The 27,811-nt window shown below is 33.1% G+C and overlaps 1 protein-coding gene across 2 annotated transcripts in view; it reads right to left on the bottom strand.

The window, feature by feature from the left end:
• Positions 1-9,486: 9,486 nt before the first annotated feature.
• The window catches only part of LOC131844611 (neuroligin-4, Y-linked-like), a 30,664-nt gene continuing 12,339 nt past the window's right edge, over positions 9,487-27,811 (bottom strand). The window contains exons 4-10 of one of the 2 annotated variants that reach the window (XM_059193547.1): positions 24,698-24,898; positions 22,900-23,395; positions 19,163-19,253; positions 16,660-16,854; positions 14,922-15,073; positions 11,792-11,910; positions 9,487-10,631 (exon numbers count right to left, since the gene is read on the bottom strand). In XM_059193547.1, coding sequence (XP_059049530.1) covers positions 9,649-10,631; positions 11,792-11,910; positions 14,922-15,073; positions 16,660-16,854; positions 19,163-19,253; positions 22,900-23,395; positions 24,698-24,898 — 2,237 coding nt within the window. In that variant the 3' untranslated portion in view covers positions 9,487-9,648. The remainder of the gene's footprint in view (positions 10,632-11,791; positions 11,911-14,921; positions 15,074-16,659; positions 16,855-19,162; positions 19,254-22,899; positions 23,396-24,697; positions 24,899-27,811) is intronic. The other variant, XM_059193545.1, reaches the window with a different exon arrangement.

The following is a 27,811-nucleotide window of genomic DNA, read 5'->3' as shown; positions in this document are numbered from 1 at the left end:
ATGGTGCACCAATGGTATATGTTGGCAGAATACAAGCGGAGGATGTGATGAGCATGAAGTCTGGTCATTTGACTCATCGAGTCATGATGGTATGGAACCGCGTGGAGGTCAACCTGACTTGGTACGTTACTGGTATCATTGGTAATCAACGTCTATGTGACAGACTCGACCCATTGGCTTTGCGGCGAGTTATTGCATCTCTGTGCATTTTCTACCGCATATATCACGGGGAGTGTTCTGAGGAATTGTTCGGATTAATACCAGCTGCTGAGTTTCACCACCGTACCACCCGCCAGAAACTGAAATACCATCCTGATCATCTGGATGAATGGCGGTCTTCCACAGTGCGGTTTTCTAGAAACTTTTTGCCTCGCACAACCACATTATGGAATCACCTTCCAGCAATGGTATTTCCGAACCGATACGATATTGAAACCTTCAAGAAAAGAGCTTATTTATTTTTAAAAGGCCGACAACGTAGTTGCAATTCCCCTGGTGTTGCGGATGCTCATGGGCGGCGGTAATCACTTACCATCAGGTGACCCGCATGCTCGTTTGTCCCCTGTGTTATAAAAAAAAAAAAAAGGATGTATAATGAGTTCAAATTACTAACAATCCAATTAAATTTTGTAATATTATATACTGTTTTTAATTTAACGCAGTCATTATTTATACGTATAATTAGTAAAAATCATTGCCATAGAAATACAGAAATATAAACATTTCAATCCTGAAGACGGTTATAGGATCTCTAATGCCTGGATCCAGTGATTGGTTTAATTAAACAAAACCAATAAAAACGATCGGAAAGTGTATTAAATGTACGTGAAGATACTGTGTACAGTTTGCCGAGATGAATATCGAGCCAGTTCCAGTAGTAGCAAAACACGAAGACGTATGAAGCCCTGCCCACAAAAATATTTTATTTACCATCTACTCGCTGCTCTTCAGTCTACCCGTCATCATGGCCGTTGAAACACTGACGAAATATCAGAAACTCAATAAACATAAAACATGGTAAGATCCGGTGATTTACTAATTATACATATTTTGTAATGTTATATTATTTATAAAGAGCTTCTGCAGATAGTAGTTCCAGACATGTATCATATGGTGCTTCGCTTAGACCCAATGGTCGTGAATTCGAAGCTAGCCAATATAAAAAAAATTTTTGCTTCAACTTGACTTCTGACGACTGACTTCCTACAAAAACCCAATTAATCTAAACACGGCAGTGGACTCGCTCGCTGCTATATTTCATTAAATAATATCTAACGAAATGAGGACATGTTAAATGTTGCGTTCAGTAACGTTGATAATGGACTCTGCCTCTGCCTATGTCATCTGGGATAACGCTATAAAGATATATAATAATTATACTTAAATTCAAGAAAATTATAATGAATACTAGCTACCCACCCCGGCTTCGCACGGGTGTACATATATATACATATAAACCTTCCTCTTGAATCACTCTATCTATTAAAAAAACCGCTCCAAAATCCGATGCGTAGTTTTAAAGATTTAAGCATACATAGCGATATTTTATACTATGTAATGATTTCCATACATAAATTAAATTTAATAAGAAAATTAATAAAGAACATATCTCTACATAAGTTGAACTCAATAACACAAGGAGATTACATGTTGTTTCAAAGTAAGAGACAAATGAAAAACATCAACCCCATTTCAGCAACTACAAAACTACTCGTTGTAAAATAAAATAATTTACAAACTGAACTGTAACACAATTTCCTTTCTTATTTTCCAAGCGCTGAAGTTTCTAGAGTAACAAATAAAAAGAGTCTATTGTCAAAAATCACATTCAATAAGACAAAGTGAAGATTCAGCTTTATCTCCTGTAGACCGCACTTACCAAGTTTTAGATGGCATAAAGAAACTTATTTATCACTCGACATCTACCGCCCAGCCAGTCAGATCGGCAGTTTCCATTTGGGATATAGTTTTTTGATGAAGGACCAAGAGACGCAGTGGAACCATAAAACCCCCTGGCCGAAAAATCGGTTTATCGAGTCTCCAATTTTGCAACTTTTCCTGCGGTTACCGTAATTCCGTTCTTAACATTTATACTAATTCCAATTTACCGACCTACCAATGTATAGCTACTTTAAATAAAACTTAAAACATTAATTCCTTCATTATTAAATAATTAATTTATAAAAATAATCTATACATATAAATAAAATTAGAGTGTTTGTAATATTAAAATAACCGTTTTTTACTACATGTATATGGTACATATACAAAAAATCATTTTATATAATTTTTGTCTGTCTGTCTATCGGTCTGTCTGTTCCGGCTAATATTTGAAATGGCTGGGCCATGGGTAGGCAGCTAATGTAATAAGCAGTAATTTAGATTACTTTTATTTAAAAAACATGGCTAATCTCTTAAATGGCTGTACCGATTTTTACGGGACTTTTACTGGCAGGTAGCTGATGTAATAAGGAGTAACTTAGGCTACTTTTATTTTAGAAAAATATAGTTAAATTCCACGCGGACGAAGTCGCGGGATCAGTTAGTGTACAATATAAGTTGAATAAGGTCTTCTGTTGAATGTTTCAATACGGTATCGCTTCAGAAATATATCATGCTCATTATCCTATAATTTCACTGCTTTCAACTAAAACAGCACACAAACACAGCAGTTAAAATAGCTGCAGCATGTTGGAAATTGAAGTTAACCCAATTTGGGAATAACAATAGTGATTTACTAACCGACTGAAAGACTGCCGATGTGAATGCTTCCCATAAATCTGCGACTGGCAACGCACCCCGTTCCCTTTCCAAGAAATTAAACCCTGTTAGACAAATGCTTTGTTTTCAGATACCAGCAAGTAGTTCGCGTTCAACTTTTGCCTCCGTACATTCGTAACATGGCTTTTAGCAGTTTCATTATATAATTAACTAGTAGGTACATGCCGTTCTGACGATTTTATATTTACATCCACATTTCAAATGATAGATAAAATATAATATTTTATTTATAAAAAAAAACACATAAATGTTATTAATATTATAAATGTGAGAGTTTGTGAGTATATCCATACTCATAAACTTACTTAGGTAACGTTACGTGATTTAGATAAATAGATAGATAGAATATACTTTATTTGCAACGTACAGTAAAGAAGAAGCACAAACAATATAACAAAGGACACATGTATCGTTACAATATGGCGGATTTAGCCAGTCTTACTAAATTTATAATCGCGAAAGTTTGTAAGACTGGATGGGTGGATCTTTGTTACTCTTTCACGCAAAAACTACTTAATAGATTTTGTTGAAACTTTACAGTGATATAGCTTATACATCAGAATAACATATAGGCTATAAATTTTATGCGTTTAAAACCGCGGGCACTACTAGTAATATATGAAGATACATATGTAATTAAGTACGTTTAAATTAGATTTCTCACACGATGATGCAAACATGATTATTAATAAGTTGGATTGTTTGTATTGGCCTGTGTGTTTTGTATGTATATATTTACAAAAAAAAAATGTATCACCCACATACCTACGCTCCGGTTAGTATGGAACTAGATGGCGCTGTGTAAATAGTCCTGAGAAATTTATTACAATAAGGCGGAATTATTGCTTTAAAATTAATTTATTTTTAAAGAAACCTTTTCAAGGCATCCTTAAGGAGACGGGTTTAATTATTAAACACAAATAAAGATTTATTTATTTATTTTATTTAATTATTAATTCATTTATTTATTTATTGTACAATACATTTACATGTGGATTGTTATTTTCTCATTGGTTGTGGCGTTATATTATATAAACTATAATCTTCCTCGATAAATGGGCTATTTAAAACTAAAAAAAATTTTCAAATCGAGCTACTAGTTCCAGAGATCAGCGCGTTGAACCAAACATACAAACACTTCAGCTTTATATATAAGTATAATAATATATAGACAACAAGTAAGTACCTACAATGAAAAGTCTATGCATCACTGGCCGTCTCCTTAACTGGATCATTCACTTAATAACAAATTATGACATCAGTCAACAATAATCCGGGGGCTCTGATATATAACATGATGAGTTAATATATTCAAACTGCTAGACATTCCAATAACGTTTTATCGACTATCGATAACCTTAAAATCTAATAATAGCGTATTGTGATGCTTATTCAAGCATGCTTTAGATAAATAGCGGAGTATATAAATATACTTTTATTGGGTTCTAACATAGATAAATATAAATAGAATTTTATTAACTATTATTATAATCAGTAGGGACATTTAAATTTAAACGATTAAACAATAACTAGCATAACTAACAGTATTTTATATTTGACAAGTCACACACCGCCATCTAGTTCCAAGCTAAGCAGAACTTGTGTTATAAGAACTAGACAACTGATATGAATACTTAAATACGTTTGTCAATAAACGTATTATATATACATATGGGGGGGGGGGAGGGATTGTTAGTAATGTGGACTCATGACCCCATTACTAGCAATGTACCATGTCAGGTTGACCTCCACGCGGTTCCCCCTGGAAACCATCGTGATAAATTCCTGGTGAATTTGTCACGATGGGCTAACTGACGTGACCTCATACGGATCTTATCATCCTCCACTGGTGTCCCGCCAGCGTTAACCATTAGCGAAGGTACACCATTTCATTATAATACATAAAAAAAACCTGGTGGGGAGGGATTGTTAGTAATGGGGAACAGTAGCCATTGCTAACAATTTGCCTTGTTAGGTGGACCTCCACGCGGTCCCCCTGGAAATCATTGTGATTAATTCCTAGTAAATCGTCACGTTGGGCAAACTGACCTAATTTCATGCTCATCCTATCATCCTCCACTGGTGCTCCTCATATCTCAATCATACTAATGTTTGTACTGTGCGAAGAATCAAACCCGCGACCATCGGATGTAAAGCGGTGTTCTCAACCGCTAGACCGTATTATTTATTTATTCATTTATTTCAGGCAACTAGGCCCATATTATAAATACCTTATAGACTAACATACATATAATATAATATTTAAAAACTAATACAATAATATTGTCTGTGTGATCACGGCACTGAAGACGGCAATCTGCCACGGTAGCGCCGATACACCACACCTTTCGGCCAGTAGTCCTCTTTCATGAAGGTGGGCAGCAAGTCGGTGGGAACCAGGGCCACAATATATAATACAATACAATATATATTATAAAACGCTACACACGATTCACTTACGTTGTACGTTATACGATCAATAGCAAAATTAATAATTCTCACCTCTCACCGTCCTAACTGCGTCTCAGTTCACACAACTAACTTTGTTATCGATTGCATAACATTCCCTGCATTGCTACATTGTACCTCCAAAGCGGGAGCTAGATATGGCGATAATCTACGTTAAAATTTAATTGAAAACGACATCTAACTTTATAGTAATACGTGTCGCTTTAGAATGTGGTTTTAGTTATTTCATTCTGATTTTAAATGCTTAGAAAGCAAAAGATTTGTGCAGTAGGCAAGTATTTTTTTTTAATCTTTACAAAGAAATATACTAATAAATAAATCTTATTTGCTTTTTGTAATTTACATTACAATTGTTGTAACACAAAATAAATATATTTTATTTATCTATAATGACATGATAATCTTTATTATTTTTTAATTCGCAATTTTTTCACTTTCATCATTGAGTTGCCTTTATCCTAGAGCAACACACAAGTTTCTTGCTTATTCTTCTTGTGATGAATCAGCATTCCGAATAGGCGGTAGAATAAAAAAAACTTGACTATTCAAAAGTGCTTATAATAAGTTTATTTGAATAAAGATTATTTCTATTTCCTATTATCTGAGATCGGTGTATTCTCATCTTCCACTGATTTCTGCCGTCATATCTGACCTTACTGTCATTTTATACATGATATCCTAATTCACAAAATGTAAGTATTTAATAAATTTTGAAACTAAGACGGAACTAACATGATCTTTATTGTGATCTTAACCTCCTAAGTAGGGGAAAGAAAAAAGATAAAAAAAACTTCCTAAGTAAATAAAGAGAAAAATAATCATTACAATAGAATAGAATAGAAAATCCATTATTCAAATAAACTTAATTGAAGCACTTTTGATAAGCATAGTTGTTTTAATCTACATCTACCTCATCACAAGAAGAATGAGCAAGAAACTCATGTGTTACGCTTTTAAATAATCTTTGTAACTTTACATTTTTAAGTAAAAAATGAATGAATAAAACTACCACAAATTTATTAGGGTTAAAATATATAGGCATTGGATGCGAGCAGCGCAGGACCGATCGTCGTGGAGATCTTTGGGGGAGGCCTATGTCCAGCAGTGGACGTCTTCCGGGCTGCGATGATGATGATGATGAAAATATTAAATACACAATAAGATTAAATCATTCGTAGTCATTATTAATAAATTTAAATAAAATTATAATATCGATAGGTGACTGGTACATCACTACAATTCTCATATTATGTATGCGAACCAGGTCATCATTATAAAGACCTTTTATGGGGTTGTTTATAGTCGGCTGCGACGTCGCTATTAGACCAAGCTCTTGAGACGTTAAAGTCTTCGTGAGCCAACTGCAAGGGAGAGAGGCTTTATTGAAAAGATTCAAGTTGAAGTTGCAGCGAAGATCAAAATGGTTGGTTCATTTGATTTAGTTGCTCATTCAATATAATAGATAGAGAATATATATACAACCAAAGAGAAAATTAAAATTTGCAAATGAATGATGATTTAAAAAAAAAAAAATTGATAGTATAGATGGCACAAGTACAGTAGGTACTAATAATAATAATAATCAATAAGAACACACACACTCACAATCACAAACACACTCACATATACACACATACTGCACTTAATTGGTTTCGGCCCGTAAGCGTGTTAAAAAACCAGCAAAAGCTGAGAATGCGAGAATAGCGTAAATAACAATAATGTCTCAGGACAATTCACACAGAGTCATCTATAATAGTTCCAAGTTAAGCAAAGTTGTTTTATGGATACTATACAACTGAATAAATAAATAAACAATAGAAAATACAATGCACAACCTCATTCCTCCAGCACCGTTCCATCAACGTACAACAAGACGTAGAGAGCGGCTCCACCCCTACACTATTGACATCCCAGCTGCTCGAACTAACCGTTTTGCATCATCTTTCCTTATGCGAGCAGCTAAGGAGTGGAACTCTCTACCAGCGTCTATTTTTCCTGCCTCTTACAACATTGGGTCTTTTAAGTCAAGAGTGAATAGGCATTACTTGAGCTTGCGTGTAACAGCTTAGACCACATCATCACTTAACATCAGGTGAGATTGCGGTCAAACGCGCTCAAATTATGATATAAAAAAAAAACACCCAGACCGATACAAACAATCCTAATCATTAATACAAAATGTTTATTCGTGCGAGGAATCGAACCCGTGACCATCGGAAGGTAAGGCGGTATGTTAATCCACCAAACTACCGAGGAAGTCAAATAATTTACTATGAGAATACTTTTTTGTTTTTAACATTTTAGAGCACCATGTTTCGGTTGGAAACTCATTTTTTATTAATTTTATATATCTACTATTTATATACATACTTTGATTTGCTTTCGATATACTCTTTTATTTTTTTTAATTACTGTTAGGTATGTCACTAGGCTATATATTTATATTCAGGTTTGTTGTATAGATGTAGTTTATTATATATCTAAAGGTATAATTAATTGTATAAAACAATTAAGAATTAGGAGCACAAAAGAATTACTATGTCTAGTAGAGAAAGCCATATTGTAGTATTTTATTTTCCCGCGCAAACGTAATGCGCCACAGATGCACAATATTGCACAGCGCGTAGCCGCAGTAGGATGACGAGCGCGTTATAGCTGTATGTGATTACTATGTTAACTAGGCTTCAGTATTAACAATGACGAAACATATTTTTAACAGTATATGTATTATGTGACTAAAAAATAGGTACTATTTTTAAAATTATATCCTTATTCAGAGATCGGATATTACCTGTCTAGTCAAAAGAACACAACCTACAAAATCTTTCGCTCTCTCTCTGCCTACCCATTTCCCATTTCGTTTAGGGTCGTCTCTCCTAGTCCTACGCCAGGTACATCTGTCTCGGGTCCTCGAGTCGAGTCGTTTATTTCCGTTTTTCAACCTACAAAATGTCGTTATAAAATAATCTTGTTTAATTTCCTTATGCACTGTGAAACTTCATAGACAATTTGGAATTTCAGAATGTCGATTTTCCCCCCAAATTAATGTCGTTTTCATAAAGATAACCACTTACGATCCGTATCTAATTTAGGTTTATGTTAATTTTGTTAATTATTTGAAACCCTCAATTGGACTTCTAAGTAATCTACCTAATCATTTCTTGGGCATCTGTTTACTTCATATATAATTAGATAATGATGTATGAAAAGTTTTATACCTCCTGTTGATCTATTATATTAGAATTATTTATATAATTAAAATTATATTATATCAGATAATAGATTGTATAATTCTCGAGACACAGTATTAGTCGCTACTGTAAAATATTTTCACCGATTTTGATGAAATTTTATATGTATATTCGGTAGGTCTGCGAATAGGTTATTATTTTTTTATACCACTAGTAATAAAAAGTTATTTTTTTACAAAATATAACTTTTGTTATCATGAATTAGTATTAGTAACACTCCTAAATTTTCACCCTTCTACCATCAACCCCTATTTTTAATACCGATATTAATTTATATGGCACAACATGTCCGATAGTATTTACTCGTTAATTATTCAATTCAGATTAATATATAAATTTTATTAAATAATTCATCAATTTGGCTTCATAATTCTAATAAAGTGTTCATTAATGTCCTTCAGTTTCAAGTAAAATCGTTCATCTAATAGATAGGTCTATAAATAATTTATTATTAAATGATTTATACAAAGGAAAATTTATTTTTAGATTCCTTTATAGAATCTTTTTAGAATCTTTAATTTTTTTTTGTATTGCAGATAATTTTGTAAGCTTAGATGTTTATGAAATCTGTATAGTATACCTATATATTATATTCCAGTTTAGGTTTTTTTAGGCTTTTTCCTTAGCACATTTATTAAAAGTTTTCTTTTTGTAAACATTTTTCTGTGCGCACTAAAGTGTAAACTATATATTTTTTTTGACAAACCACACAACATCAGATAGTCCGAAGCTAAGCAGATATTGTGTTATGGATACTAGTCAACTGATATAAATACATATTTTTTTTTGTAAATGCATTGAAAACACCCAGATCAATCATACTCATGAATGGAAATTTTTGCACCGTGCGAGGAATCGAACCCGCGACTATTGAAGTAACACGTTAGACACACGCGCTAAACTGCTAGACTACCGAGACCATCGAATCAAAATAAAACAAGGACTATGATACATTTGATTTTTTATTCGATAATCATATTCCAGTGATTGAGAAAATCGATAACATTTTTATTTTTCTAAAAAAAATTTCAACGCCGTCATCACACATCTATTTACAGTCACAATCCCAAATATATACGAATAACACTTTGAAATTATCGAGAAACACTTTTTAATCGTGTAATGTAAAGTTAGATGGAATTAATTGTCACACTCTCATTTCATCAATAGCCGCTTGAGGGAGAGTGGGGCCGTGAGCCGGCTTGCCCCTCCTGAGGGTGGCGTGGGGCGGCCCCCTCGCGTCCGCCTCCCGCGGCGAGCCCTGCGCCGCCGACCCGTTCGGAGGCTGGAATTTCTGTTGCCTTAACTCTTGTAAGGGCGGGGAGTTATTAAACTGGTTCAAATTCTTCGGCATCGTCGCGTACCCACCCACTTGCGGATAACTCACGTTAGGTAACCTAAAACTGCTGTTTCTACTGCCCAATTTGCTTGGCAATATCATATTGTCTATACTCAGTGACGGGCTCGGCGGTGATTTCGAGATGTCTAGTGGCCCTTTGAAATTAAGACCGGATAAATGAGGGTCGGACATCATTTGCTTTTTCCGATTCTGTCTCTCGACGTCAACTACTAGACTCGGAGCGTGCGTTGGATCCATATGATAATGTGAATGTTTTCCCGATATCGTTTCGAAATGCTTCTCATTAAACCTCTGCTGTTTGCTCCTCGATCTTGTTTTATCTCTTTGATAGTATACACCAGCGAATATTAAAACATTCAGTATCAATAACGAGCAGCCTATTGCTATCGTAACACTTAATGCAGTTGAATATGCCGCATAGCCGGCGGCTTCGAGGTTAGCTAATGCATTATCAGTATTGTTTAATGTTTGCAGGTCTCTTCCATTTGGTAGGATAGTGGCGCATGTAGCTAGAATTGTATCCACTGTCGTTAGAGCTGTGTCCGAATAAACGGATCCATTCCGTCTAATTTGATCGTTGTCATTAATGTTTCTGGCTAGTGGATCTGGTCTAACTATACCCTCATATAGGTCTTGTTCGTTGTGATTTTTGAATAAATTATGCCGTGCTGCAACATCTTCCATTCCAGCTCTGTGGAGTTCTGGGACTAGACGCAGCCAAACTGAGAGCTGGTGTGCACGATAGTGGTTCTTCAGACGAGGTTTCATACCTGAACAAATTAAATAAATTAACATGCTATAACCTTGTCAGAGACTTAAGATTTATTTATATAAACGATGAAACTTTATTATAATTTAATAGCAAATATAAAATGTTACGAGACCGGAGTTTTAATATCATTAAACCTAATTAACCCAAACGCCGTCTAATAAGTTTTTAATTCTAATTGGAATTGAAGTAGCCACTACTTAACTCGGTTGAATAATATTATGACTTTAATATCATCATTTATTAAACGAATAATTACAACCTTCTGAGAATAACATAATGTATTAATTAGAATAACAGAATAATCTAAAACAGTAATTATTATTACGCTTATAAAATGAAAATCAACAATTGAAGATCATTCAATACAATAATTGCATACAAGTAGGCTTAAATTATATAGAATATACTAGTATTCTATAGAATTTAAGCCTACTTGCTTAGTTCTTTAGATATAATTAACATACTAGAATATTATTTTAGTATTTTTATTTATATTCTTCATCATTATAGTGTTTTTGTACACTATAATAATGTAAATATGTTATTATCAAAACAAATCAAATCAAAATATCTTAATCCATGTAGGTCTGTATTACAGACTGTTGTAATATGTCAAATCTACCGTTAGTTTGCAGAGTTTTCGAGCTAAGTAGAACTGACAAGAAACTCAGCTTTTATTTTTTTCAAGGGAGTTCGTAAATTATTAGAGAAATACAGATTTTTTTAATGAATTAGGATGCACGTATGAATTAGGATGAGCACGGATGCATCGTGATCACCAGCATATGCGATTGCATTTTCATCCAAGGAAATAGTCTAATCAGTAGCCATAACCCGAACAGACAAGTCTCCACAAGCAGTACCCATTTACGAGTATGACGGATTATAAATTTAATAATAATAATTACAACAATAATTAATTAATTAAAACTTTAGTAATAATAAATGATAAAAAGAGATATGATTTTGTAGTTAATACAACAGAGTGCAATGACGGAAGTGATATATAAAACAAATGTATAAAAAGAATTCTTCCATTTTAAATATGTATAAAGTGTAGGTCTAACAACTTTAATCCACAAGTAAACCAATAACGGTGTACATAAGGGACTTAACACCTTAAGGCATAAGAATAATAAGAGGTATGATATAAATTACCTATTTCCAAGTATTTCTGATGTGTAGAATCATATTCTTCCCAGTTTGTTCCACGAAATTTGTTCCTTTCCCTTGAAGCCGGTAATAGAACTTCCTGCCGCGTGTTGTCGTTTGGATTTCTGTAACAATAGTTTTCATACTAATTAATAACTAATAAGGCTGTATACAGTATATTGAGAATCAATTTAGTTGACTAATTATAGTCGCAGTTTTGTATTTACACTATTTCTGAGATATTTTGAAGTATAAAAATAGAATAACCAGTAGTATCTATGAATATTAGACGTATTCTAGAGTGGAGACCGCGAATTGGCAAACGTAGTGTAGGACGCCCCGCAGCTAGGTGGAGCGACGACATACGTAGAGTTGCGAGTAGTAAACGAGACGGGCCGAAAATCGTGCCCAGTGGTGTGCCTTGGGAGAGGCCTATGTCCAGCAGTGGACTGAAGTGGGCTGATGATGATAAACATCATCGACAGTCCACACATATCCAGCAGTGGACTGAAGTATTACTTTAATATTTAATGTTTTAACGAAAAGCATAATATTTAATTCCGTCAATTATATTTATTTACTTACGATAAATTTAATGCACTTACAAATCTTAACGATAAGTAAATTACATCTTAAATTTAAAAACTAAAACAATTTTACTCCATATAAAACAAACTAATAAAATTGAATTAGTTATACAATAAAATACAAAATAAATAATTAATTCAAATAATAAAAATAAACATTAATTTCATAATATATTTAGTTTCCAATCTTATTTATATTTTATACTTTAACTGGGTCGTCAGTTACGCACAGATGTGTTACAAATCTTTGAATTTCTCAGCTTGTTAAATACTATAACACCCATGTATTATACATATAAACAATCCTCTTGAATCTCTCTAACCATTGGTATAAACTGCATAAAAATCCGTTGCGTAATTTAAAAAATATTAGCGCACAGATAGCGGTGGCGACTTTGTTTTTTATACTATGTAAAGATTTATAATCATAGTTTTTAAAATTAAGTAACATTGTTCTGTGGACTAGTTGTAAGGTGAAATTGAAGATGCATATACCTTGTTATAGCTGTACGCAGCCACCAGTAGCACTTGCTCATAATTGTGATATTACCTGGGGGCGTAGTTTCAAAGTTCCATTCTATTAGCCAGTATTCTATTAGCAACTAGTTCAATTCCAACAGCGATGTTAATGGATAGGCGCGGAATGTATCGATTTTACATAAGTTTATACTTGAACTTACGTAATCAGTGTAATGATTTATATTATGCGAAATGGAACGCAGCTGTATAAGAATTGTTAGATAAAGACGCGAATGAATTCGAATTTCAAAATTATGTCATATACATATTAAAATTTTGAAAAAAATATCACTGACTCGGTTTTTGGAGTTTTTTATTATATGTATAGATTATGTGAAGAAACACTTTGTATCTCTTTGTATTTTTAAATTGAGCGGATGGAGGAGTTTTGGAGGAAATTTCATATTTTGAACAATTTTAGTTTATATAGAGAAAATGTGCAGAATGCAAATATTTTCTTAATTTATAAAAATAAATACATGTATTATATGTAATATATATACAATGTATTAAACATTATATCAATAAAAAAAACCACACACACTGCACTGCAGAAGCACAGTTGAGATTAGTATATTGTCTATAGGGTTAAATGTAGTGTAATTATTCTCAGATTTTTGTGATATACATATGTTTCAGTTTTTTATATACATGTATTTTATACCTATGTATGTATATCTTTACAGTGAATGGGCGAGATAAATTTAACCAAATCTTCATTATATTTTTAAATTGATTTGCTATATTTACATGTTTTTGGTGTACTTCCAATTTACAAGTTATGATCTATTGACCTCTATTTACAACATCCGTTTACAAAGTTACCGTCGCCGTTTTTATAAAGACTTCATATTTTAAAAATATTATGAAGCCATTTCAATGTTTAACAACAAGATGGCGCAAAAGCCCTTAACGGAACAATCTACTTTATTATAAAATAATACGGTGAACTTTCAAACAAAATCCAGTTTAAAGTCAACCACGTAGAGTTGCTTGTTGCGGCTACCTGTTCATCGGCTCTCGAACGATGGGAGCCCAAACAAGATAACAGCAACTGAAAGTGGATCGTATCCAATCACATTGAAAGTTCATTCTCGTAAAGCAACTATGAGAATAAACTTCAGTAATAAGGGCAGGATTTTCTATTAATTTCAACTGCAAACTACAATTCTGTGCAAGGGTTTTGTATGTAAGCATAATTATGAACTCCTAGAAGAGTGATTTTTTTTTAATGAAGATAATAGAATGTTGCATCCGCCTGTACTAACGGTTTACGCTGGCAGAGCACCAGTGGAGAATGATAAGATGTACATGAGGTCAGATTAGTTAGTCCAATGTACCAAATCTACAAATACAGCCCGATTGCCAGAAGGAACCGTGTGGAGGTCAATCTAACATGGTACGTCACCAGCAATGGGTTCATTAGTCCACATTACTAACAATCCTCTGCCCCCGGGAGTGATTATTAGTAACAGGAATAGTAACTTCATTGCAGCAAGGAATCCTGCACGTCGACCTCCAAACTGTTCCTTTAGGAAATCTAAGAGGTTAATTCCTGGTAATTCCCCGACGATCATTGTTGTAGATCAGTTGACCTGACCTCGTGTTCATTATATCTTTAGAGCTACTAAGTTGAAACTAGGTAAAATAACTCATTCGTTTAACCATTCTTACATAATTGTGTAATGTGTTCATTCTTCTTACTACTGGCCGATCACTAGTAATAATAATTTACTTACTACTAACAAGTTACTTAACTTACCCGGTTCTTACCACTGGCCGACCACTAATAATAATAATTTACTTACTACTAACAAGATACTCAACTTACCCGGTTCTTACCACTGGCCGATCATTAGTAATAATAATTTACTTACTACTAACCAGTTACTTAACTTACCCGGTTCTTACCACTGGCCGACCACTAGTAATAACAATTTACTTACTACTAACAAGTTACTTAACTTACCCGGTTCTTACCACTGGGCGACCACTAGTAATAATAATTTACTAACTACTAACTTACTTACCCGGTTCTTGCAAAATTGGCGACGAACAGCATCATGGACTCTGATAATGCTACTTCAGACTTCGTGTAGTTCTGGGGAAAGTGGCTGAAACCATCCACGAGGGGTGCTCCGAATACGTATGGCAATTCTTCTCCATGAGAGGCACCCATTCGCTGAAATATTAATAACCAATTACCAAAATGTCTCTAAATCACGGGAAGTATTCTGAGGAATTGTTCGGATTAATACCAGCTGCTGAGTTTCACCACCGTGCTACCCGCCAGAAACTGAAATACCATCCTGATCATCTGGATGAATGGCGGGGTCCACACTGCCGTTTTCTAGAAACTTTTTGCACTCGCACAACGACATTGTGGAATCACCTTCCACGATTTCCGAACCGATACGATATTGAAACCTTCAAGAAAAGAGCTTATTCCTTTTTAAAAGGCCGACAACGTACTTGCAATTCCCCTGGTGTTGCGGGTGCTCATGGGCGGCGGTAATCACTTACCATCAGGTGAGCCGCATGCTCGTTTGTCCCCTGTGTTATAAAAAAAAAACTTTTTTTTTATACCACGTAGGTGGTAAATAAGCATACGGCCTATCTGATGGCAAACGGTTACCGGAGCTTATGAAAGCCTGAAACACCAGGGGTGTTACGTGCGTGTTGCCGTCTCTTAAGAAACTTCAATATTCTTCCCTTCTTGAAATCCATGCTGTAGTTTATAGAGAAAACCTCGGCAGGTAGTTCATTCCACAATCTAAGAGAACGCATGAGGAAGCTCCTTTGAAACCGCACTGTCCGTGTAAATATAGTATTCCAATCTCTCCGATCGATTTCCGTACAATTCCAACGGGGATCAAAATTATGATCGAGTATTCGAACCCCTAGTGTGCCTCAGACTAAAGTTACATCCGTCAGGCAGAAGTTGGCCTTCAGCCGCTCCATAAGTCCTTCAGCGGGTTTGGAGTGCTAATTGCACTCGCTACCATTCGGAGAAGCTACAAAGGCCAGCTGCGGCTAACAGCATTAGAATAGTTTGACAAAACAACTAATAGAAGGGCCTAATATAAAAAATGTTATTTTCATAAAAAAACTAATTTTAACTTACAGAAAATCATCAAAATCGGTTCGGAAATTATGAATATATAATCGGAAGTAAATTGGTATGATAAGCCGTTACACCATAGAGTTTGTTGACATACATGTTATATATTAATTTAGTACTGTATAGTTATGTACACAAATTTGTACAAAAACCGAAAAAAATAATAACTATATAACTATATACATAACTTGTATATACTATTAGTATTGATTTTGAGTTGAGATACTACAAATTTTCCTTATTCAGAATTTCATAATATTTATATATGAAATATTCAAATGTGTTCTTTAGTATATACACTCATTTAATGTATACAAACATGAGTATATATCTAAATAACATTGTAGTGTCTGTTTGTAATATTGAAATAACCGTTTTTTACTATATGCATATGAATATAAATACGGTACATACACCAAAATAACATGTTTTAAAATTTTTGTCTGTCTGTCAGTTTGTACCGGCTAATCTCTGAAATGGGTGGACCGATTTTGACGAGACTATTTTTGGAAGGTAGCTGATGTAATAAGGAGTAACTTAGGCTACTTTTATTTTAGAAAAATAAAGTTAAATTCCACGCGGATAAAATCGTGGAAATTATGTACCTATACAATCTAAAAATTATGCAAAACCAACCCACAACTTACTTGAGGATAAAATCCATCTTTCGTTTGGTAATCGAATACATAAAAGAAAGTCTTAGTAGGTCTCCGCGGTCCATCTTCGTCAGTGAATACTGGCTTAGGCCCTCCGCTCAATAAGTCCCCACTTTGTACCAACGGCGCTACATACTGAGCATCCGATAATGCGGCGACGGTCGCATCTCTTGTGTTTATCGGATTCTGTAAGAAAGGATTATGCTAACTTGAGATAACAGACAAAGCCTACTGTTTCTGGTCGCATATAATATACATAAACAGATATTGTAGGCGCAAATACATTACAACTGTTATATCATTGGGCTCCTTAAAATATGGTCGAGCGCAGTGATGGCTGCCTCATACGTCATACTCGTGAACGATTGCTGCTTGTTGGGACTAGTTCGCTCTAATCACTACGACTGGTTTGCTCTTACTTAGTTACTTAACCAGTTGGCAAAGCTAAAAGAATTTGACAGGCACTCTCCGCATCATCCACTGGTTGACGCCAAACGTTCGTTGATGACGACATCACACCATCGACCAGTCCCTCCGATCGATCCTCGGGATCAAAATTATGATGGCCTGAGCCGAGGTTCGAACTTCTAGCGGTGCCCTCAGAGCTGTAAAGGCTAGCTGCGGCCAACAGATGAGAGTAGTCTATAGTATAACTAGACCGGCTCGAAGGACCATGAGCAGCAGCGGAATTTTATGGGTGCTTTGAAGGAAGCTGGCTTGATGAGATGGTGATATTTTAATTAAAATCCAAAATTTGTTCACAGCACTGTATTATCTCCGATGTAGCGGCGAGAAGAAGAGAAAATGTTGCCATATTCCATAAAATATAAATTTTATTTTAGTGTTGCAATATAAAAAGTTGCAACAGCCGTATGTAATTTTAAAATACAATTGTTGTTGCAATAAATGCTTTCGAATAAGCAGAGGTCACAAATTTGATTTATATCACACTTTTCCTTGCCACAAAACAAATTCATTAATATATATATTGTTAGGCAAATGTTTATTTTAGAATCATCTCCAAAATGACATGTACATTTTCGTAAATTAAATTTTGGAGAATTTTTATGTTTATATTTTTCCCGCTTACAGAGGATTATATTAACTGAAAGAGAATATCCAAACCCTTTGTTTTTAATGCTATTAAGCCCCATAATAGCTTATTATACAATAGATATATAAATGCTAAATTGAAATAAGTCTTGTGTAAATAATTTAGAATTAAATCCAATATTAAATACAATAAATATTTTAAGATTTTTTATGTTAATTTTGAACACTTTGTTGATCTAAATATTTAACTGGACTAACATGAAATACTCCGTAACTTATGATTTACCCCCTTATCTCACCATTTTACCAAAACACATCATTAAAAAGACTACGGCTGACTGAAATGGATGAAATAGAGCACTCACATAGACGTCTTTGAATAGTTAATAATAAGTATAAGTCTTCTTATGTTAAGTGATAAATATAGTTACATAAAAACAACAAATATATTTGAATATTTAATTTATTCATATAGGTCTCTTACTCTTATGATATGTCAAATCCACCGTCAGTTACGAGTGCTTTCGAGCTAATAAAAACTGTCAAGAACTCAGCTCATATTGTATTCAAATGAGCTTGTAAATGATTACAAAAATACAAATCCATTTTAAAATTTATTTAGAGAGAATGTAGTGATTAACAGCATATGCTAATAAATTTTTGTCAAGGAAATAATTTAATCATTGGCTTTAATTTGATATCAAATTGAATATCATTATTCATATAGGTCTCTTACTCTCTTATGATATGTCAAATCTACCGTCAGTTCGAAGATCTTTCGAGCTAAGAAGAACTGACAAGAAACTCAGCTCATATTCTATTCAAATGAGCTTGTACATGATTACAAAAATACAAATCCGTTTTAAAATTTAATTAGAGAAAATGTAGTGATTAACAGCATATGTTAATGTATGTTTGTCAAGGAAATAATTTAATCATTGGCTTTAATCTGATATCAAATCGAATAAAATATCATTATTCATATAGGTCTCATACTCTCTAATGATATGTCAAATCTATCGTCAGTTCGAAGATCTTTCGAGCTAATAAGAACAAGAAACTCAGCTCATATTCTTTTCAAATGAGCTGGTACATGATTACAAAAATACAGAATCATTTTTAAATTAAATTAGAGAGAATGTAGTGACCACCAGCATAAGCTATTACATTTTTGTTAAAAGGAAATAATTTAATCAGTGACTCTATACCGAACAGGTAGACCAAGGAAGGGATGGGAAGATGTAATTACTGGAGATATGGTGGAGTGCGAGGTTTCTGAAGACGATGTCTGGGAAAAGTGGCGGAGAAAAACAAGGAAAGCTGACCCCACTACCATCTGGGATACATAGGAAGAGAGAGGCTCTATACCGAACAGACCGGTTCCCACAAGCTCTAGTTCACGAGTATTACAAACTTATTCTAGTTTATAATTAAAACAAACCTCTACCGTTCTTTCCCAATCTGTGTACTCGTTCACTATCGTATAGAATATCTCACTCAAATGGTATGTATAGGAATTCCTGACGTACGTCCTGAAATATAATATCCTTATTTGAATAGATATATGTATATATATAATATATAATAACCCTAGACAATTAACACAACGCCATCTAGTCCCACGGTCAGCAGAGCTCGTGTTATGGGTACTAGACAACTAATATACATACTTAGATATATTTGTTTTTGTAAATTCATAGATAATATACATAGAAAACACCGAGACCGATACAAGCAATTACAATCATACTCATGAATATAAGTATGTACCGTACGAGGAATCGAACCCGTGTCGAAAGCGGTGTCCTATACAGTTAGATCACTAAGGCCATCTAATAATAATAATATACATCTTCAAGATTGTCATCCCGAGGAGGGTAGACAGAGGCATTGTCATAGGCAGTTGATCGCGTTGTGATAAATACAACACTAAACCACATTCAGCCAGGTGTTTATTAACTTTATTAATAAATGTATTTATATTATTTTGTTTAATTCCGGTACCATTAGCATGTGTGAGATCAAAAATATTCAGTGCGGAAACCTGACCACCGCACCGAAGCGTTATGACCTTCCCTAACAGTGATCAAATTCCGACCGCATTGGATTTTCATCCTTGTTCTGATACGTGTTTCACCTAACGAGGCATCATAAGGCAATTAATAGTGTTCAGATATAGCTTATCTTCCTAGATTTGGGCCTTGGGTTGTGTTTGACGACCACACTACAACTCACAGAGGTTGGGGGGAAGGGGCTTGTTAGTAATGGGAACTAGTAACCCTCATTGCTAGCAATGTACCATGTTAGGTCGACCTCCATGCGATTCCTCCTGGAAACCATCGTGATGAATTCCTAGTGAATTTGTCACGATGGGCCACCTGACCTCATACATCATCTTATCATCCTCAACTGGTGCCCCGCCAGCGTAAACCGTTAGCGCAGTCGGGTGCAGCATTTCATTATATTCCCCAAAAAAAACTCACAGAGGTCGAGTATATACCACGTAATTCAATAAATCATTGATTTTTGTTTGTCATCGCTGTTTCTTCTATAACCAAAGAGTAAGTCAGAAATATATATTTATACACCAATGCTATTTTAGACAATTCGGAACATATGTTCTTCTAAATCTAAGTGTAGTAAATTATTAAGTCATAACGTTCTCTTACAGTCCTTGATTTTTTACTATTATAATAATATATCTGTTAACTTCAGTTTACAAACAAAACATTTAAATTTTTTTTTTTATTGTTGGTCAATATTGAACTCAAAACTAAATGTCTCTAACTGATTGTAGTAAATCACTAAACCACAATACATTTTGAAGTCCTATCAGCACATTTTTTAATAATTTTTATAATCACAATAATATATTATTATTAAGTTATATTTAAGCGTATAGTCAGTCGTTATAGTGCAGCCTGTGGGTTAGATATACGCAGAGGGTATACAACGTTCTTCGCGTACAATATAATGGGTTTAGGATGTTGTTTGGGCTCCCTCGGTTCTGTAGCGCATCAGAGATGTTTGCAGCAGCGCGGATGGTTCTGAAGTCATAATGCGAAATAGAACTGCATCACTGATGTGTATAGAATTCGGGGGAGCGCAAACAGCCTCCTAAACACCATATCCAATATGTCTGATTGTCCACTTCAGGGGCACTTGATATCGCTGCACTGCTGCGGACCCAGGGCTTCTGGACGTGGACAAAGATATAAATATATGAATGGAAAGAACATAAATTGTAATTTACTAACAGAGTTTATAAGCTGTTTACTAACATAATATGGATATATATCCGAAATAAATGAAATAATAATAATGATAAACAAGTGATTGTAATACTTTTTTGAAGCTATAAAAGTAACTGATAATTTCGGTTTGCAAATAAATTTTATTAATTTTTATTTCGGTCAGAATTGAACTCAAAATATCCGAGTCTAAGTCACTAAACCATGATACTCTTTTTAAGTCCACAGTACATACTTTACTAATTTTTATTAATCGTAAAAATATATTATTATTAGATGATTGTGAAACTTTTTAGGAGCTCTCATACAGAGCCTCAGGTTACGAAATTTAATTACTGCCAAGTCCTCTAAGGAAACTCAATTTCAAATATTTACTCTCACAACAGCAAATGCTCGGGCCTAATAAAATGAACTTGGCCTTACTATTATTAAAAAAACTTTTCTACATTTTTTTATTTAATTACATGTTATTATATTCTTTTATATGTTGTACAATTTGTCTGTAACATATAAATTACTATTACTCAGAGTTACTTATAAGATAAATACTATTGCTCATAGTGACAACTTTTTTAGGAAATGTATATATCTATATGTCTGTCTATATGTTTATTTATGTCGGATTTCATCTTATACAGTACAGTTTATAAGATGAAATAGATACTTTCTTACAGTAAAGAACTTATAAACTTTGTTAGTAAATTATAATTTATAGAGATATTCTCTCAGACTATATATCTTACATATATGTGTATGTATGTATATGTAAATAAATTTTGAATTGATTCTTAGTAATATAATTAAATTGGAATTCATAATTTTGTTTTTTAAATTCTACATAATTAAATAATAAACTCAACAAAAGTTACTATATGTATAATTTGAATTTAATTTTAAACGCAATATATATCCAGTAATAATTAAATAAAAATATTTTATAAACTATATTTTTTTTATTCTTTACACTAAAATGTGTACAAAAGGCGAGCTTAATTTCATATGACATTCTTCACTACCTAACCTTTAGATAGAAACAGAAAGCGCTGTAGGGCAATATTAGCAAAAAACTGTGATAATACTACTATTATATATTATAATATATTTATATATATCTCTATCGTCTTATATATAAGACGCCTCTGTGGTTTAGCGGTTTAGCACACTGCCTTACTTCCAATGGTTCGATTCCTCACACAATACAAACATTTGTGTTCATAAATATGATTGTTTGTATTGATTTGGGTGTTTTCTCTATACATTATGTATGTACAAAAAATATTTAAGTATATATATCGGTTGTCTAGTACCCACACCACAAGCTCTGCTTAGCTTGGGACTAGATGATGTTATGTGAATTTTTATTATTAATTATTACTAGTTGACATGCGCAACTTCGCCTGCATCATACTTACAAAATATTGTTCCTTATATTTGACGACCTCGGTGGTCTATCGGTCTAGCACACCGCTTTACATCCGGTTGTCGCGGATTCGATTCCTCGCACGACACGAACATTTGTATTCACGAGTATGATTGTTTGTATCGGTCTGGGTATTTTCTATGTATAATATATATGTATTTACGAAAAAAAATTATCTATGTATTTGTATCAGTTGTCTAGTACCCATAATACAAGCTTTAGCTAGCTTAACTTGGGTCTAGATGGCGCTGTGTGAATTGTCCTGACATTATTATTATTATTATTATATATTGGCCCAATTAACATACTATATTTATAAATTATAGCATATATATCATTCAGTTGTATAAGCTATATTACTGAAAATTTTCATCAAAATCCGTTCAGTAGTTTCTGCGCGAAAGGGTAACAAATATTCATCCTAGAGGGTCTATGCATACATACTTACAAACTTTTACGTTTATAATATTAGTAAGACTTACATGAATTTATTATCAATAATAATACCTTAACATTCGATCTCTTCTATCAGGCTCTATTCCATTTTGGACATCGTGAGCTGAGAATTTCCATAGCGCTTCACTGGTCACAACTCCAAACAACAAATCATATTTATTCTGGAACAATCTTCTACCACTATCACTTCTCTTCTTATGTACATTCATGTTAGCATTCATATTATTCAATGGTCCGAAACTAGGAAAATCACCCGTGGAGTACAAAGTCAGAAAGTCTTTTGCGAAATCTGTCTTTATAACAACACCGTCTACTGAAGGACCGAATGCTGTCAAAAAATTGGGAGGTGATATGTCTACTGATAACAATTCTTCTATAGACACCTCTCTAAGACAGTCCACTATGACCTCGTGGTCTTTCGTAAGGTCTTCCGGTATACTACAGTTCATTTGTTTAGCCAATTTTAAAGAATAGTATACAGGATCGTCTACTATAGCCCAGGAACTTAAAGCTGAACCTGATAATAATATTGCTCTGTGAAATAAACCTGAAACAATACATTTTCATTAATAATGACACGAGTTATTGTAACTATATTAAATAAAATTTCATATTTTATAAATTTACTTTAAAAAATCCTATACATACATTTAGAATTAAATATAAACGGAATATTCATTTAATGTTAAACACCTATGTATATACCTATAGATTGTAAATAAACTGGCTTTTTTAAGAAAAAGGTAAAAGTAATTCAATTGAGTTTCTTGCCAGTTCTTTTCAATTGGATCTATATATTGAACTAGACGGTTGGTTAAAAATTATAATGTAAATATAATTGCATTCATAAGCGGCTAAAATGTCCTACCTAATGAATAAATTATTTTTGAATTGGAATTTGAATTTACTAAAATACATGAAGAAGAATTTTTATTTATGTATTATATAAATAACTTTGCACACAAATACATTCTCATACATCGTAAACGATCATCGTTTGAGTATATGTATGTATTTACGAAGGCATGACATATGTAGAATAAATATCTAATACATTAAAAAATTGTGGATAAGTAGATTTTTCTATGTATTTTCTAGTTATTTCAAAATAAATAAACTTTTTTTTGCTTTAATCATGATCTTATTTCTTTTATTTTTCAATTACCCTAAAATATGGCCAAGCGCAGTGATGGCTGACTCATTCGTGATATTCGTGAACGAGTGCAACTGGTCTGCTCTAATAACTACGACTGATGTAATTTAATATTTAATATTTGACCCTAATAAATTAGTGCTAGCTGGTAGTTTGTACTAACACATTTCATTTTTCAAAATGTAAAGTTACGACGATGTGCTCATCACATACGAGTAGTAGCTTTCCGAATGGGCGATATATTAAAAGAAGGATATTTGTGACTATTCAAATGTGCTTAAAATAAGTTTATTTTAATAAAAGATTTTTTATTCTATTCTATTCAATGATAAATGATAATGATAAATACATTAATTAAAATTGCATTTATCTTTACATACATTTTCATACCTATTTATAAAATGGTCTTAATTTTAACGTTTTATTTTCTTTAGTAATCTTTACGTCTCTCTCGTGTGTGGTGGCCCCACTGAAAATCAGCACTGTGGTATATATATACTGCAGTATAAATGCTGAGTGGGAGTCACATTCAACGTTACTAGTATGTTTTAGCTTTTAGCTTTTAAGTTGTATAGTATATAAGATAGATAGCATCTAAGAATACTGTAATGCTGAATAAATGTCTTTATTATTATTATTATTATTAAATGATGTTTAATTATTATTAATTTAAAAGTCGTAAATGCAATTTCTTACCAGGCATAACGGTAGGTGATATCATAAGAAAGTTAATACAGGCGGCTCCAGATCCGTGTCCCATTAGTGTTATATTAGTTGGATCGCCTCCAAACAGCGCAATGTTCTGCTGTACCCAGTGTAATGCTGCAATCTGATCCATCAGCCCATAATTGGCAACACGAGCCTTCAAATGAGGTGTCGGGTTTGCATTTAAAAAACCTGCGAAGAGAATATTACAATTTTATATTCTACTAGGTGAGCCGGCAAACTTTGCCTTTATATTATTGCCTTATAAATATATTATTGCCTTATAAATAAAATTGGTATTAGAAATAGGGGTTGGTGATAAAATAGTATAAGAATTTTCGGCTTTTTTATGACCTTCGAATTTTGAAATCAACTATAAAATCTTACCAAAAATTCTTCTAATCCCATACATTAGAAGAATTTTTGGTAAGATTTTATAGTTTTGTTTGTTTTAATTAGGGGATATTTTCATGATAATACAATATCAAAAAAATATTTCCTATTTTTATATCAAATAGACTTTAATGTGTCAGGATTAAAGTCATTTTTTTAGATAATTGTCAGATAATCTGGTTCGTGTCTTGTATGTATGAGTAATTACAACGCAGTAATTACTCGCTAAGTGGATTATTCCTCAACTACGAGTACATACTCGTACATCAACCATTTATTTCTTTATTCAAGTCTGTATTTTGACAGTTATATTTTTTTTGGTACGTGTTTTCCTACCTTAGGAAAAGGCAAAAAGACTCAGCCCATACAGCCATTGTCTTCGGTATACAAATTTGAATTAAGAACGAAATGGTTGATAATTAACTAAATTCTTCAAATTAGCGATGTTTTAATAAATTTTAGTGTCAGCGTGATGCCAAAAATCAATATCAATTAACTGCCAAAATACATATTTGAATTAAGAACAAAATGTTTGTTGATTTTTATTATTGATTTTAGGGCTGTTGATACAGAAAATTACATATTTGAATTAAGAACAAAATGTTTGTTGATTTTTATTATTGATTTTAGGGCTGTTGATACAGAAAATTACAATATATTACAATATCAATATTTATATTTACTTTCTATGGTTATAAATTCTAAATACATCTTATTTATTATTCACAAAAACAGACAGCACTGTACACTCTGCTGTAATATACACAAAGCATTTGAATTTCAATTTATTTCTCATTTGTGTTTCGAGTACGAATCGAGCGGGTTTCTCCCAAGAGACAACTTTAATTCATGGAGTGCATTCCATTTGAACGTAGAAATGGAAGAAAGTACATCCCTCTGTATGTTTACCTAAATTTACATAGTTCTTTTACAATATGTTGTAAAAAATATACTTTAGCAACACGCAAGTTTCTTGCTCCTTCTTCTTGTGATGACGCAGCTTTCCAAATGGGCGGTAGATTAAAAAAAAAATGTGATGGCTATTCAAAAGTACTTAAATTAAGTTTATTTGAATAAAAAAAATTCTATTCTCTTCTGTTACTACGACACCCAGAAGGGGTAGTCAGAGGCACTATTTTTCTTTATTTTTTTTATTGGGTTGTTTGGGCTATTGTCAGATATTGTAGCACCTGTAGCACTGCGACCTACATAGATCTATTGTGCTCGCCCTTTTTCAAAGTTCGCTACCTAAACCCGTCAGGTAGTCCCTGACGGGTCTAGGTACTATTAGGCACTATTAGAATCGATGTAGTTATGAATGCATTTGATATACCCACATTTTGGTGTATATTCTTTATTTATTTATGGTATCTATGCATATAAATAAAATTTCGAGTGTCTGTTTGTAATATTGAAATAACCGTTTTTATTACATGCATATGAATGTAAATACGGTACATACACTAAAATGACATTCTTTACAATTTTTGTCTTTCTGTCTGTCGGTCTGTTTGTTCCAGGTAATCTCTGAAATGGCTGGACCGATTTTGAAGGGACCTTCTTTGGCAGGTAGCTAATGTAATTAGGAGTAACTTAGACTATTTTTATTTTAGAAAATAAAGTTAAATTCCACGCGGACGAAGTCGCGGGAACAGCTAGTAATATATATGTATATATCCTTAAAACATAAGGTAAAAATTTGCTCCCTGAAATTCTGTGCTTTAGGATACGCAGTAATCCTTCCCTATACAATAGAGTGACTCAGAAAATATATTGTATTTATTATGTATATAAGTAGTAGTATTTTTAAACAATTTTAACTTTTTTTCTGTTTGTAATCTATATATAGATATAATTATTAATTTGTATGTAAGATAAAAAGGGATTTTATTATATACTAGTTGCTCGCCCAGTGGCTTCGCCTGGGTGTACATGTATTATACATATAAACCTTCCTCTTGAATCACTCTATCTATTAAAAACCGCTTCAAAATCCGTTGCGTAGTTTTAAAGATTTGACATACATAGGGACAGACAGTGACACCGACCTTATTTTATACTATTTAATGATAACGATAATGACTAGCTGTGCACCCGCGTTAAATTTCAATAAAAAATATAGCCCATGTTATTCTGGTGCATAACCTACATATATTATATACTGGAAAGTTTCACCAAAATCCGTTCAGTAGCTTTTGCGTGAAAGAGTAACAAACATCAAAACTAATAAACTTTATATTATTAAGATAAAATTTATAATATATTATATAACAAAAAAATTATACGCTCTTGTCTCAAGCGACGTTGTATTGAAATTGTTTATTGTACGTGTTACCATCACTGGAAGTCTAAAACGTGAATTTCCAACCAAAGTTTTATGGTATCGACCAGATTCGAACTCACTACCTTTTGGTATAACTACAAGGCCACGACGGTTATTTAAATAAAAATAAACTGCGTTCATTAAATGAAATGTTTTTAAAACTTTTACGATACCAGATGTAGGTCCCGTTTAACATGCCGCACTTTGTGAATTTCTATAAAACCGGATTTTATTTTGTATTTTAGTCGTACCCAAGTTTCGAGACCATGTCGTTGACATTCAAAGTATTTCGTGGAATAAAAAAAGACATCCGATTTGGAGTTTCGACATCTTTTTAATTCCGTAATTTAAATTAAACAGAATCTACCGAAAAAGGCGAGCCCTTTAGT

Source organism: Achroia grisella, unplaced genomic scaffold, assembly GCF_030625045.1.
Source record: "Achroia grisella isolate CSIRO2021 unplaced genomic scaffold, CSIRO_AGI_Agris_v1 utg402, whole genome shotgun sequence".
Classification (NCBI taxonomy): Eukaryota; Metazoa; Arthropoda; class Insecta; order Lepidoptera; family Pyralidae; genus Achroia; species Achroia grisella.
This window is presented reverse-complemented; position numbering and strand designations above follow the sequence as displayed.